This window comes from Oncorhynchus tshawytscha, linkage group LG24, assembly GCF_018296145.1.
Source record: "Oncorhynchus tshawytscha isolate Ot180627B linkage group LG24, Otsh_v2.0, whole genome shotgun sequence".
Lineage (NCBI taxonomy): Eukaryota > Metazoa > Chordata > Actinopteri > Salmoniformes > Salmonidae > Oncorhynchus > Oncorhynchus tshawytscha.
The window spans coordinates 15,204,406-15,220,422 of record NC_056452.1 but is presented as its reverse complement, the minus strand read 5'-3'; the positions used below and the strand labels follow the sequence as shown (position 1 = coordinate 15,220,422).

The 16,017-nt window shown below is 41.4% G+C and overlaps 1 protein-coding gene across 1 annotated transcript; it reads right to left on the bottom strand.

Moving 5' to 3' along the window:
• Positions 1 to 1,718: 1,718 nt before the first annotated feature.
• On the bottom strand, positions 1,719 to 15,069 carry tap2t (transporter associated with antigen processing, subunit type t, teleost specific). The gene is made up of 12 exons (XM_024386707.2): positions 14,714 to 15,069; positions 13,684 to 14,237; positions 13,384 to 13,498; positions 13,088 to 13,218; positions 12,628 to 12,833; positions 10,412 to 10,609; positions 10,077 to 10,205; positions 9,793 to 9,981; positions 5,101 to 5,274; positions 2,861 to 3,020; positions 2,448 to 2,584; positions 1,719 to 2,177 (listed from the first exon to the last, which is right to left on the bottom strand). Exons 2-12 carry the CDS (start codon positions 14,192 to 14,194, stop codon positions 1,986 to 1,988), a joined length of 2,142 nt encoding a protein of 713 aa, XP_024242475.1. The 5' UTR covers positions 14,195 to 14,237; positions 14,714 to 15,069; the 3' UTR covers positions 1,719 to 1,985.
• Between the last annotated feature and the right edge of the window lie 948 nt (positions 15,070 to 16,017).

Below are 16,017 nucleotides of genomic sequence, written 5' to 3'. Positions count from 1 at the left end.
GGTTGGGCAACAAAAAAAAGTGGGATGCATGCCAGCAAAGCCACTACACAACACAACACTAAACAATACATTCATTGCACTATACTTTGCAGTTCCAAGTTAACAGTTGCTTTGAGCGCGGCATAAATAATGCTTCATTGACAGCATGGCCAATGTTGAATGTTTATAATTTTCAACTAGGAAAAGAGACCCTTAATCTTAGACTTGGGACCACACAGCCACTTCACTGAATAGCAGGCTAACGATTGCTTACATTTAGCCAATGATTCCTTCCAAACCACTCATTGATGAATTTGCAATTACCAACTTGGTGTGTAATGTCCAATGGCCGATGAGAACCGATACGTTTGATCTACAATTTCTCTTCATATGACAAGGATTAAACAAGATTTGCCAGTAGATTGTCGACTTGATTCATGATGATGACTGCTAGCTAAGATTTTTCAGTCCAATCAAAGCTACTGTTGATATAATGTGATTTTATCTGTGGCCAATAACCTTGAGCCTTCTTGGATGGGCACTTCTAATGTAACTCTATGGCAGCACCCAAGGGGCTAGAATTTTAGAACTCTACCCTTGGACTTGGCAGTGACGTAGTGTCCCCATGAGTGACAGAACACTGAACCAATCACGGCACAGCGCTCCATATTTTCTGCTGGCTTGCCCCACCACCACAGAAAGCATTGAGCTAGGCTGAAACACCTGCATTTTGGAGCTGCCTTACTCAAGAAAACAAAAAAGCAACCATGTTTGTATGCAGCTTTATTAACTCAATGATATATATTTTTTACATTGTTTGCAAACTGATATGTGACACGTACTTATGCCAAAATAACATGCAAAACAGGCAAGCCCCCCAAAAATTCAAAATAATCTATATATGTGAATGACGTGTGAATGATAGGTCCCCACTGTTGCTAGCTAGATTTAGCCTTTTAATATAAGCTCCTTCTCTTGTCTGCCAGTAAAGCCAACAAGCATTGAAGGCAGTTAACTTACATTACTTGCTGGTGGCCCTTATTTATAACTAACCTGGCAAAAGCTAGCTAGCTGGAGCGATGGGTCAGGTAACATCAGTCACATACTGTAGATTTTACTCTGAAAACAGCTAGCACACGTATCCTTTTGCAGTTCCTCTATCGCTGTGCATTAATTCAATATTATGGATGACATAAGAAAAATACATTTATGCAATCTAAATGATTATCCTTCTTAGTTGTTTACGTTCAAATATTGATTGAACGAACCGCACACGGATCACCTTTGCACTCATTTTCAAAGATGTTTATTATATATATATATACATATATTTTTAAAACTCATTTTCAGTGTTCACAAACTTGCTCTTTAATTTTAACATTTCAGTGCCACTGAAAAAAACATCACATTTTTATTTGATTGTGAATCAAAGCAAGGAAAATAGATATATGTGGATTTCTTGCAGTAAAAAAAACCTATTAAAATGCGTCATATTCAGGTCTGATCATTGAGTATCATTAGCTATGTTTCTATTAACTTGGCCGGTGATTTTTTGTTGTCGACATTTAGAAAGTTTGAATAGAGAATAGATGCGACAATTGCCTGCTTTGGGCGCGTATCCATTTAACCATAGATACACACAGCGTGACGTGGCTTAACGTGCCCACGCCCCCAAGTAGGGTACCGATGTAGGGTAATCCCTTTACTCAGAACCTGACAATGGCTGTATTCTTTAAAAAAAATCAATCTATAAACATTTTGGATATGCTTAGTTGGTCGGTTTTTAACAACCATGTAGTTGTGTCGATTAAAAACAGCTGGACGTAATGACGTCATACCAACAAAGATTATTTTTTGCGGCATTGCTTTTGTCGAATAGACCTGGGTCTATGGAAACATGCCTCATGATAGAGTGTGCAGTTCAATCAACATTTTCACTTTTCATAAATGGAAGTATTCTGTGTGGGTCTCTCTCTCTCTCTCTCCGACAGCTGTGTGATTCCTAATCAGTCCTCAAAGAGTTTCTCTTTGAGCCGACGGTAGCGCCCCTTGCTAGCCATGAGCTCCTGGTGTGTGCCCTGCTCAACCACCTCCCCGCCCTCCATGAAGATGATGTGGTCAGCCTTCTCCACAGTCTGCAGCCGGTGGGCCACCACCAACACTGTCAGGCCCACTGAGCCTGCCAGGACGCCCTGCACCTGGGAGAGAGCATTAAGAACCCTATTGACATCATGTTACTGAAGCTATTAGATTTAGTTTCTATGACAATATTGGGTCCTGGTTATAGGCTATACCTAGGACCCAGAGTTGTTCCTGCATAAGTCCAATTCTGACTACTAAAAAAGATTCAGATTCTGTAGTCTGTTGTAGTTAGACAGGTTCATTTTGCAGTTGGTTTAGTTCTATGTTTTACATTAGACATGAAAATCATGTAATATTGTTGTGCTATAGAGGTCTTGAATGTGTACCGCATGCTGTGTGTTGATGTCCATGCCGCTTGTTGCCTCGTCCAGAATTAGGACCCGTGGCTCTCGAACCAGAGCTCTGGCTATGGCGATGCACTGCTTCTGTCCAGAAGACAGCTGCCCTCCACACTCACCTACATCTGAGAGATACACAGGACATTAGTGCTAGGCCAGCTGGTAGCTACACAGACATATAGGCCTGTAACTCACAATACGACACACAGCAGATTCCTCCCTCAAGCATTGTACAACCGGTTGTTCCAGTCTTACACCTTACATGCTAACTTTGTTAGTCTTTTTAGCAGGCTTTTATGACGGCAGAACAGCCCCTCTACAGAAAATACAATGCTTGTCAATTAATAAATCTGATGAATATTGTCAATACAATGGCCACAAGATGACCCATCACTATCTACCTGTGTCGTAGCCCTGTTCCAGCGTACAAATAAAGTCGTGGATGTTGGCGCTCTTCGCAGCCTCTTTCACCTTCTCCAGGGTGCATCCCACGAGGCCGTACTCTATGTTGTGTCTGATAGATCCAGAGAAGAGCACTGGTTCCTGGGACACCAGGGCCATCTTACCTCAAAGAGAGATAATCATTGGGGATGTTTGGTTTAAAAACATATTAAAAACAATTGAACAAGTCACATGGTATGTCTATATGACACGAAACAAGTGTTATTTTCTTCTCAGGAAGGCCAAGTCTGAATATTTTATGTCTGTTACCACTGATAACCTGAATGACCCTAGAACGTTTTGGAAGGCTATTAAGTCTATGTCTGGTAACAGTAATGTTAATGAATTACCATCATGTGTTTTGAAGGACTCTGTTGCTATATATGACAAAACTGAAATGCTGAATTGTTTCAATGAGCACTTTGTATCATCTGGTAGGCTGTTTGATTCAGTGTCCGCTGTCTCTGTACAACCCTGTGTGGATGAACCAGTGAGAGCTGGTCAAACTTTTAGCTTTTTGCCATTCTCAGTGCAGGTGGTACATAAAGCCCTGAAATCCTTAGATCAGAGAAAGCCTGCAGGTCCTGATCTTTTGGATCCCTGCTTTTTAAATCTGGCAGCTGATTTCAAACCCTTGTGAGTGAACAGCTAAAATAGTTTTTATTTACTAACTCTATTTTATCAATGTACCAATCGGGCTTCAGGAAGAAGCATAGCACAATTACAGCAGCCATGAACGTTTTAAATTATATCACTGAAGCCCTTGACAAAAAACAGCACTGTGTTTATTGATCTCTCTAAGGCTTTTGATACAGTTGATCATGCTATACTAAGGCAGAGATTGTCAAGTGTAGGTCTTTCAGAGCATGCAGTTGCATGGTTTACTAACTATCTGTCTGATAGAACTCAGTGCACTCAGTTTGATGGGCTTATGTCCGTTAAATTGTCTGTGTTGAATGGTGTGCCCCAAAGCTCTGTACTTGGTCCTCTCTTATTCACTATTTATATAAATTATTTAGACAAAAATGTCCAAAATGCACAACTTCATTTTTATGCTGATGATACTGTTATTTACTGTTGTGCCTCGTCTCTTACAAAAGCTTTCCAGAACATGCAAACTGCTTTTTATACTGTTCAACATACCTTGTGTCAATTGAAGCTTATCCTCAATACTGAGGAAACTAAACTAATGGTGTTTCTAATGCAAGAAATAGACCTCTGAACCTTTCACCTATTAGTACCTGTCAGGGCAAGGAGATTGAGGTTGTAACCTCATATAAATATATTGGAATTTTAATTGATGACGGCCTCTCTTTTAAATTGCATATTCAACAGCTTACAAAAAAATGAATCTGAAATTGGGATTTTATTTTAGGAATAAGGCCTGTTTTTCTTTTGAAGCCAGAAGGAGGCTACATTTATGCCTTTACTAGACTATGGGGATATTTTATATATGAATGCTTCCGCTCAGTGTTTGAGATCAATTGACACTCTTTACCATGGCACTTTGAGATTTATTTTAAACTGCAAAACCTTACTGCACTTTGTATACCAGGGTTGGCTGGCCTTCTCTAGTCACTCGTAGGCTCAGTCACTGGTATACTTTTATTTACAAAGCCATTTTGGGTTTATTACTTTTTTATTTGTGCATTTTTATTGTTCAGAAATGTGGTGGGTACTCTCTTCGTTCACTTGACTTTATCCTGCTAAGTGTTCCAAATGTCCAAACTGAATTTGGTAAAAGGGCTTTTATGTACTCTGCGCCATCATCTTGGAACACCTTACAAAATACTTTTAAACTGGAAGAACTTGTCCCGATTTGTGTTTTTAAATCACTGATGAAGGATTTTGAGGCTGATTCCCTGACCTGTCAATGTTTTTAATTTGCTGTTTTATACTCGTGATTCAATGGTTTTTACTAGATTACTTGTCGTTTTTCATGTTGTCTGTCTGTAATTTTTTTGTAATGACTTGGTGCTGCCTATCTTGGCCAGGGCGCTCTTGAAAAAGAGATTTTAATCTCAATGAGCCCTTCCTGGTTAAATAAAGGTTAAATAAAATAAAGAGGGAGTGAGCTGAACAGTCCTAGTTTGCATAACGGTTGTTCACACACGTATAAAGGATTATGGAAAGCAGAGCCCTATCAACGAGCTAAAGTACTACAGCACATTATTGGACATGGCGGGTTTCCTGTCTGTACCTTCTGATGCAGGTACTGGTGCTGGTAGCAGTGCAGGGGCTGTCCATCCAACAGCACCTGGCCCTCCATGGGCTCATACAACCTCGCCAGCAGGCTGACGCAGGAGCTCTTCCCGCCACCAGAGGGCCCCACAAGCGCTGTCATCTTCCCCGGATGCAGTTCCAGACTCACAGCCTGGCAGATAGATGGTTAGAGACATTTAACCAACAATATACTGGAAATTATTGCAGATACAGGCAAGCATGGCAGGAAGATAATAGAGTGCCTTCAGAAAGTAATGACACCCCTTGACGTTTTCCACATTTTATTGTGTTACAAAGTGGGATTAAAATGGATTTAATTGTGTCATTTTTTGCTAACGTTCTACACAAAATATTAAAAGGTGGAAGAAAAATCCGAACATTTGTAAAAAAAAAAGAAAAAAAAAAGAAAAAAAAAAGAAAACATGAATATACAGTGCCTTGCGAAAGTATTCGGCCCCCTTGAACTTTGCGACCTTTTGCCACATTTCAGGCTTCAAACATGAAGATATAAAACTGTATTTTTTTGTGAAGAATCAACAACAAGTGGGACACAATCATGAAGTGGAACGACATTTATTGGATATTTCAAACTTTTTTAACAAATCAAAAACTGAAAAATTGGGCGTGCAAAATTATTCAGCCCCTTTACTTTCAGTGCAGCAAACTCTCTCCAGAAGTTCAGTGAGGATCTCTGAATGATCCAATGTTGACCTAAATGACTAATGATGATAAATACAATCCACCTGTGTGTAATCAAGTCTCCGTATAAATGCACCTGCACTGTGATAGTCTCAGAGGTCCGTTAAAAGCGCAGAGAGCATCATGAAGAACAAGGAACACACCAGGCAGATCCGAGATACTGTTGTGAAGAAGTTTAAAGCCGGATTTGGATACAAAAAGATTTCCCAAGCTTTAAACATCCCAAGGAGCACTGTGCAAGCGATAATATTGAAATGGAAGGAGTATCAGACCACTGCAAATCTACCAAGACCTGGCCGTCCCTCTAAACTTTCAGCTCATACAAGGAGAAGACTGATCAGAGATGCAGCCAAGAGGCCCATGATCACTCTGGATGAACTGCAGAGATCTACAGCTGAGGTGGGAGACTCTGTCCATAGGACAACAATCAGTCGTATATTGCACAAATCTGGCCTTTATGGAAGAGTGGCAAGAAGAAAGCCATTTCTTAAAGATATCCATAAAAAGTGTCGTTTAAAGTTTGCCACAAGCCACCTGGGAGACACACCAAACATGTGGAAGAAGGTGCTCTGGTCAGATGAAACCAAAATTGAACTTTTTGGCAACAATGCAAAATGTTATGTTTGGCGTAAAAGCAACACAGCTCATCACCCTGAACACACCATCCCCACTGTCAAACATGGTGGTGGCAGCATCATGGTTTGGGCCTGCTTTTCTTCAGCAGGGACAGGGAAGATGGTTAAAATTGATGGGAAGATGGATGGAGCCAAATACAGGACCATTCTGGAAGAAAACCTGATGGAGTCTGCAAAAGACCTGAGACTGGGACGGAGATTTGTCTTCCAACAAGACAATGATCCAAAACATAAAGCAAAATCTACAATGGAATGGTTCAAAAATAAACATATCCAGGTGTTAGAATGGCCAAGTCAAAGTCCAGACCTGAATCCAATCGAGAATCTGTGGAAAGAACTGAAAACTGCCGTTCACAAATGCTCTCCATCCAACCTCACTGAGCTCAAGCTGTTGGGCAAGGAGGAATGGGAAAAAATTTCAGTCTCTCGATGTGCAAAACTGATAGAGACATACCCCAAGCGACTTACAGCTGTAATCGCAGCAAATGGTGGCGCTACAAAGTATTAACTTAAGGGGGCTGAATAATTTTGCACGCCCAATTTTTAAGTTTTTGATTTGTTAAAAAAGTTTGAAATATCCAATAAATGTCGTTCCACTTAATGATTGTGTCCCACTTGTTGTTGATTCTTCACAAAAAAATACAGTTTTATATCTTTATGTTTGAAGCCTGAAATGTGGCAAAAGGTCGCAAAGTTCAAGGGGGCCGAATACTTTCGCAAGGCACTGTATCTTCAACCCCCTGAGTCAATACATGTTAGAATCACCTTTGGCAGCGATTACAGCTTTCTGGGTAAGTCTCTAAGAGCTTTGCACACCTGTATTGTGCAATATTTGCACATTATTCTTTTTTGAATTCTTCAAACTCAAGTTGGTTGTTGATCATTGATAGACAGCCATTTTCAAGTCTTGCCATAGATTTACAAGCCGATTTAAGTCAGAAGTGTAACTTGGCCACTCAAGGATGTTAAATGTTGTCTTGGGAAGCAACTCCAGTATATTTGGCCTTGTGTTCAAGGTTTTTGTCCTGCTGAAAGGTGAATTTGTCTCCCAGTGTCTGTTGGAAAGCAGACTGAACCAGTTTTTCCTCTAGGATTTTGACTGTGCTCAGCTCTATTCCGTTTATTTTTATCATAAAAAACTTCCTAGTCTTTGCCGATGACAAGAATACCCATAGCATGATGCAGCCACCACCATGTTAGAAAATATGAAGAGTATTACTCAGTGATGTTTTGTTTTGGGCATAAAGTTAATTTCTTTGTTACAGAATGCATGTTTTGGAATATTTGTATTCTGTACAGGCTTCCTTCTTTTCACTCTGTTAATTAGGTTAGTATTTTGGAGTAACAACAAAACTAAATAAAAACACGATTATTGCACACACAGTGAGTCCATGCAACTTGTTATGGTCTTTATTAAGCCCACGTTTTAGGCTTGACATAACAAAGGGTTTGATTACTTAGTCAAGACATTTCAGCTTTTCAAAAATGTCTAAAAACATAATTACACTTTCACATTATGGGGTATTGTGTGCCAATGCCAGTGATATACAATCTCAATTTAAGCCATTATAAATTCAGGCTGTAACACAACAAAATGTGGAAAAGTTTAAGGGGTCTGAACACTTTCTGACGGCACTGTAAGTGCTTGGCCAACAGACATAATGTACAATGCATTCGGAAAGTATTCAGACCCCTTCACCTTTTCAACATTTTGTTACTTTACAGCTGTATTCTAAAATTGATTCCATTTAAAAAAAATCCTCATCAAGCTACAAACAATACCCCATAATGAGAAATAAAAAACAGGTAATAACTTTTTGCAAATGTATAAAAAGTAAAAAACAGAAATACCTTATCCATATAAGTATTCAGACCCCTTGCTATGAGACTCAAAATTGAGCTCAGGTAAATCCTGTTTCCATTGATCATCCTTGAGATGTTTCTACAACTTCATTGGAGTCCACCAGTGGTATATTCAATTGATTGGACATGATTTGGAAAGGCACACACCTGTTTATATAAGCAGTTGACAGTGCATGTCAGAGCAAAAACCAAGCCATGAGGTCAAAGGAATTGTCCATAGAGTTCAGAGACAGGATTGTGCCGAGGCAATGATCTGGGGAAGGGTACCAAAACATTTCCGCAGCATTGAAGGTCCCCAAGGAACACAGTGGCCTCCATCATTCCTAAATGGAAGAAGTTTGGAACCACCAAGACTCTTCCTAGAGCTGGAGACCCGGCCAAACTGAGCATTTGGGGGAGAAGGGCTTTGGTCAGGGAGGTGACCAAGAACCCGATGGTCACTCTGACAGAGCTCCAGAGTTCCTCTGTGGAGATGGGAAAACCTTCCAGAAGGACAACCATCTCTGCTGGCACTCCACCAATCAGGCCTTTATGGTACAGTGGCCAGTAAAAGGCACATGACAGCCCGCTTGGAGTTTGCCAAAAGACACCTAAAGGTCTCTCAGACCATGAGAAACAAGATTCTCTGGTCTGGTGAAACCAAGATTGAGCCATTTGGCCAGAATGCCAAGCATCACATCTGGAGGAAACCTGGCGGCAGGGACTGGGAGACTAGTCAGGATCGAGGGAAAGATGAACAGAGCAAAGGACAGAGAGATCCTTGATGAAAACCTGCTCCAGAGTGCTCAGGACCTCAGACTGGGGCGAAGGTTCACCTTCCAAGAGGACAGGGCAGATGTGGCTTCGGGACAAGTCTCAATGTCCTTGAGTGGCCTAGCCAGAGCCCGGACTTGAACCCATTCGAACATCTCTGGAGACCTGAAAATAGCTGTGCAGTGACTCTCCCCATTCAACCTGACAGAGCTCGAGAGGATCTGCAGGGAAGAATGGGAGAAACACCCAAAATACAGGCGTACCAAGCTTGTAACGTCAAACCCAAGAGGACTCGAGGCTGTAATCGCTGCCAAAGGTGCTTCAACAAAGTACTGAGTAAATGGTCTTATTGGTACTTATGTAAATGTAATATTTCCAGGGGGGGGTTTATATACATTTGCAAACATTTCTAAAAACCTGTTTTTGCTTTGTCATGATGGGGTATTGTGTGTAGATTGATGAGGGGGAAAAAAACAATTTAATCCATTTTAGAATAAGGCTGTAACATAACAAAATGTGGGAAAAGTCTGAATATTTTCAGAATGCACTGTATATTTCAATAGTTACATTTAAAAAAAGGTGCTGGTTCAAAGACAAGTCTCCCTATTAAAAGATGTAATGGTATCGGTAAATCCATGAAAATAGCAGGGCTATTACGCTTTAAAAAAATATTGATACAATCTTTCATAACAGCTCATATCCTATGAATGGATGCTTACCTTCAGTGCGGGTGTATTTTGGCGTGAGGGATAGTAGAAGCTGACATGGTGGAAAGCAAGTTTCCCCTGAAGCTTTGCAGGAGCCAGCTCTCCTGCTTCTTTCTGGTCTGGCTTTCTGTCCAGAAATGTGAACACCTTGGCTGCCGCCCCGACAGTGCACAGCATGTCTCCAAAGACATACACAAGTTGCTGACAACAACAAAGAAAACATTTTAGTCAGTTTCACATCCAGGAAAATGACCTGAGAATTCAAACGCCTGCTGGTGGTTCATTTGCTTACTCACCTTCATATTGGTCACCATGTCTTTCTGGAAGAGGACAAAAGCCAGCACACTGCCAATGCTCAGCTGGCCAGCCGAGATGAGCCTCCGACACAGGAACAGCATGGCCACCTTTAGGCCCACTGTCACCACCTGGCCAGACACAGAAAAGACACAGAGGGGTATTGGATACAGGAACACGTCACGTGTATAGAGTACTGTATACGAGTTAAAGGTCTTCAGTGTGAAGGGATGTAGGGAGGAACAGACACATCATGTGAGATAGACGACATCTCCATGTTATTTACAGCACCCAGGTGTCTCAAACATCCTAGAGTTATCATTAGTTGAATTTTTACCCTTCTCAGTAAAAGGTGGATGGCACTGATGATGCCCTTGTGCTCCTGGACCTTGTACATCCTCTCCAGTGCTTGGTTGTACCTATCTTGCTCCTTCTCCTCAGCTCTGAAGCTGCGAACTGTTCTCACCGCCCCAATGGCCTGGGATGCCAGCTCCTTGATCTGGGCCTGGCAGTCCTGCAGCTGCTTAATGAACTCCTGTTGGGTGGTAGCAGTCCGTCAGTCAGTCAATTAATCAATCAATCATAATTCTACAAGCATCTATCACTAACTAGTCAATAATCCCATTACTTTTCTACACTTGGTCTTTATTTAGTCTACATTGCTGTCAGAGTTATAGCTGCATGGGTGTTTGGGTGTTGTTCTAGCTGTAGGTAGGGTAGAATGGGGTAAGTTCAGCCAGTATCACTCCGTCAAGGGAAATATAGTATTCTTTCTAAAAAGATATCTACATATATTTTAGGATGTTGTGTGTCCCTGGAAATAATCAGAATTCATGTAAACATTACAGGTTTGAAAACATTGCTTGTCCTGAAAAAAATGGACTCTTGGCACAACTTTGGGGTAAGTTGAGTCACGGGACAGGGTAAGTTAAGCCACCTACAAATTTCTGTACTGATTGAAATATTACCTCTACCTTTTTAAAACCATGTCTATCTTTATTTCCCCAAACACAATCATTTTTTTGTCTTTTAATAATTTTAAGAGTCTTTTAACACTGGCTTAACACCTAACAAACACATACTTTTTTAACACTTTTAACATAGGCCAGGCCCTGTTGTTACCTCATATCCCAACAATAATGCCTTGCATTATGCCATGGAAGAAAACACTTCAATTTGCTTAACTTGCCATTGGCTCAACCATTGTCTCAATTTCCCCATGGCCATTGGCTCAACATACCCCAAGGCAAACATTTTGACTATATTAGCCCACACAGATACAAGGATGCACTTTCATGCTAGGTTTAGGACCTCATATTGAAGCTTATGAAGACCCCAACTGATGTATAGTACAATCTTAAAATGATCTACTTTGGTTTAAATACAAGTATCATATAACCTTTAACACAATAAATTCACGGGGTGAAAATCCTTTTTTTTGGACCTAACTTGTTTACCACTTGTTCCGTGTGATTTCTTCCTTCACAGACTCCATGAAATGATGACCTCTTCCTAAACATTTGGTCAAATTATTACATTTGTGTATGGTTTCCAAGAAACAAGAGTGGCTCAAATTACCTCTTTGGCTCAACTTACCCCCACGCTCCCCTATTATATTTTATGTGTTTGGCTGTTGTTATGTCTACCTGGCAGCAGATGTTTGGATGTTGTTGTGTCTATCTGGACGTATAATGGTGTAGGTGTTTGGGTGTTGTTGTGTCTATCCGGACGTATAATGGTGTAGGTGTTTGGATGTTGTTGTGTCTATCCGGACGTATAATGGTGTAGGTGTTTGGATGTTGTTGTGTCTATCTGGACGTATAATGGTGCAGGTGTTTGGGTGTTGTTGTGTCTATCTGGACGTATAATGGTGTAGGTGTTTGGATGTTGTTGTGTCTATCTGGACGTATAATGGTGTAGGTGTTTGGATGTTGTTGTGTCTATCTGGACGTATAATGGTGTAGGTGTTTGGATGTTGTTGTGTCTATCTGGACGTATAATGGTGTAGGTGTTTGGATGTTGTTGTGTCTATCTGGACGTATAATGGTGTAGGTGTTTGGGTGTTGTTGTGTCTATCTGGACGTATAATGGTGTAGGTGTTTGGGTGTTGTTGTGTCTATCTGGACGTATAATGTGTAGGTGTTTGGGTGTTGTTGTGTCTATCTGGACGTATAATGGTGTAGGTGTTTGGATGTTGTTGTGTCTATCTGGACGTATAATGGTGTAGGTGTTTGGGTGTTGTTGTGTCTATCTGGACGTATAATGGTGTAGGTGTTTGGGTGTTGTTGTGTCTATCTGGACGTATAATGGTGTAGGTGTTTGGGTGTTGTTGTGTCTATCTGGACGTATAATGGTGTAGGTGTTTGGGTGTTGTTGTGTCTATCTGGACGTATAATGGTGTAGGTGTTTGGATGTTGTTGTGTCTATCTGGACGTATAATGGTGTAGGTGTTTGGGTGTTGTTGTGTCTATCTGGACGTATAATGGTGTAGGTGTTTGGGTGTTGTTGTGTCTATCTGGACGTATAATGGTGTAGGTGTTTGGGTGTTGTTACCTGGTTGTATGTGTTATATTTGGTCTGCAGCAGGGTGAGGAGGGGCATCTCCACCATGGTGAGCAGGGTGAGCTGCCAGGACAGGCCCAGCATCAGGAACAGCATACCAGCAGTCTTCACCAGGCTGCGCACCAGCACATTACTGTTCAGAGCCACAGAGCGTCCCATCTTGTCCACATCATAGCCGAGGCGTGAGACAAGGCTTCCTGTGGGAGGAAGGACATCATTCCTAAATCAATTGGATTATAATGGTGGTAGAGCTGTAATATTTATACCAGAATCGTCTGTGAATAACGATAGAGATCACATCACATGCCACCAAAACAAGCGAATAGGACATGGCATGACAATATGTGCTATCATTCTATTACCTCTATGATATAATACCCATCCCACTGGGCACAGACGTCAATTCCACGTTGGTTCACCCAGTGGGATGTTCCTGTGTACATCATCTCACCTGGTTTGTTCTCCTCAAAGAAGGGTATGTCCTGTTGTACCAGGTTGTGGAACAGCATGTGTCTCATCCTCTTGTTGAGTCTGGACAGGCTACACATGAACAAGCCCCCTCGCAGGCCTGAGCACAGAGCACTGAGGGGGAAAACCACAGAACGGTCACAGACAGGTCAATCAACAATCACAGAAGGGTCTATCATTCTTCTCTCTGTCTATTCACAGATAAATCAAAACACAGAGGAGAGGAAACAACCAAAGGAAAAAGTGGAGAAACTAAAAGAGGAAGCGAAACCTGTGTACCTTCCTAGTGAGACGAGTCCCATGCCTCCAATGGCGTACATGAAGCTGTTGTGCTGGTACTGACCACTCAGTGTATCAATGACCTTCCCCTGGTAGTAAGGGATAAACGTCTCACCTGCAACAACAAGATTGGCTCGATCAAAAACGGTTCACTGGAAAGGTTGGCGTAAGTAAGATTAATTTTAGCTCAAAAATAACTAGCTCAACAAATTCCTTGAAAACAATTGATAACAGAATACAAACGAACGCATGTGCTTGGTATGCACATTTGAAATTACTTTTACACAACGCTATACTCACAGATGACAGCCAGGCTGAGGAAGAGGAAGGCTGCAGCCAGGTAGAGGGTGTCTGGTTTGCAGTATCGCACCACCCTCATCAACTGTGCCCTGGCCTCCTGTTTCTTCTTCTTCTCCTTCCCTTGGTTCCCTCCATCATCAGGGAAGCCCAGCTCCCATGCCAGGCAGGCCACAGTGGAGGATACCAGGGCCAAGACCACCATGCTTGGGCCAGGCACCAGACCCAGGTCGTCGGCAGTCGATGCCGGCACCATGACCATACGTCCACTTTCAAACACAGGAGGTAAGAGGCAGAGCACTGCCACCCATCTCCTCAGCACTGGCTGTGGCTTTCTTTCAGAAAGCACCAGGGTGATTGAGTGGTGCAATGCCCACCTTAGGGCTCCAAAGGCCCATAACCCCACCAGTCCTCCACTACTGGAGAACTCAAGTAGCACTAACCCAGTCCACAGTGCCCCCCACAGCACTAGGTCATAGAGAAGGACCAGCCCATATGTTTTTAAATAAGCCATGGCCAATAGATAGAGTTACAGCAGTATCTCAATTGTGCTTATCCTGGAAAGAAAAAAAATAAACAGGTATGTCGATATGGTGCTCATTATTAACGTAACAATAGCAATGCCTTTACATGCATGATATGAATATCCATAATGAGCGCACAAGACACATGGGCAGTATATATTTCTGAATGTATAGTATAAAATTTGTATAGTAATACAATTAAGCAATAATGCTCGAGGGGGTGTGGTATATGGCCAATATAACACCGCTAAGGGCTGTTCTTAAGCACAACGCAAAGTAAACCTCCAACCACCCAGTTTATAATATAGTATAATGCATACATGGAAGACCGGGAGTTTCAGAAAAAGATAGGGCCCATGGCATGCCCATCATAAAATCGATGGAGACTGTAGTGCAATAGACAGCTAGCTTAGTCATATGAAGTCAGAAAACGTATTTGGTAGTCTATCATCCACACTGACAATCGACCTGCATAACTACTTTCTTAGAAAAGCTAACAATATTCTTACCATCGTCTTTGCTGGCTGATGTAAAAGTGGCTTTATAAATACATTTGACTGATTGTTTTCGTGCAGCAGGTTAACGTTACCAAGTAAGGTAAGGTACTTGGATACTTTTACTTTCACTTTCTACTGACCACCGGAACAACAAGGTCTCTGTGAGCGAGCAGTTGAAGTGTCTAGCCTACTCCAGTCCTAGCCTCTCTGTCAACAACATTTTACTATAGCTTTGTAACGGACAACTTGAAAAGTACATTTAAAATAATGTGGGAGAATATCATTCGCTTTTCCTTGGAACAATTCTCAAATTCGAAAACCTCGCGTCCTCTCTCATCGACTCCTTCTCAAAATCCTTTGGAAGACAATGTCAGGGGGGCGGGACCTCTGATATTTTCATCCAATGGGTTTTGAGAAGAAGCGAGGAGAGGACGCGAGGAATCAAGGAAATACAATTGAGATTCTCCTCTTGAGTTAAACTGAAAAACTATTCCGCTTTATTTTCAGCTTGAACTGGCAGGCAACACTACACTGTCGGCACATCATGTCATACTTGACAACATTTATCATATTGGAACACTCCGTTCTCAGAACATTAAGGGATAGCTTACCTTTCTGACCTCGAACGACAGCTTATTTGCTCTTTTTTTAACTTATGTTTTTTAAAGTGACATTTATCATTTCCACAATTATTTTAAATAAATAATGATTTGTATAAAATGAAATAAATAACTATTTGGCCCCAGCGCAAGACACAATAGCCCTTTCTATAAAAAAAAATACATATGAATCGTTCCATGACAAGGGAGCTATAGCCAGGGGCAGACTGGCCATCTGGCATTTCTGGAAAATAGCAGATTGGTTGGTCCAATTTTTGCCTAGTGGGCCTTCTAAATTGTATTTTTTTTGCACAAAATTATAATTATTTGGCCAATAATGGGGGCCTCAAGTGAATAAATGGGCCAGTGTGTTAGAAATGCCATAGCCTAAAAAGTATGTTGCCACATACAGTACCAGTCAAAAGTTTGGACACACCTGCTCATTCAAAGATAAAAACAACTATGAAATAACACCAAAAAAGTCTTCAACAAATCAAAATCTATGTTACATTTGAGATTCTTCAAAGTAGTCACCCTTTGCCTTGATGACAGCTTTGCACAAACTTGGCATTCTCTCAACCAGCTTCACCTGGAATGCTTTTCCAACAGTCTTGAAGGAGTTCAACATATGCTGAGCACTGAACTCCTCCCAAACCATCTCAATTGGGTTGAGGTCAGGTGATTGTGAAGGCGAGGTCATCTGATACAGCACTCCAT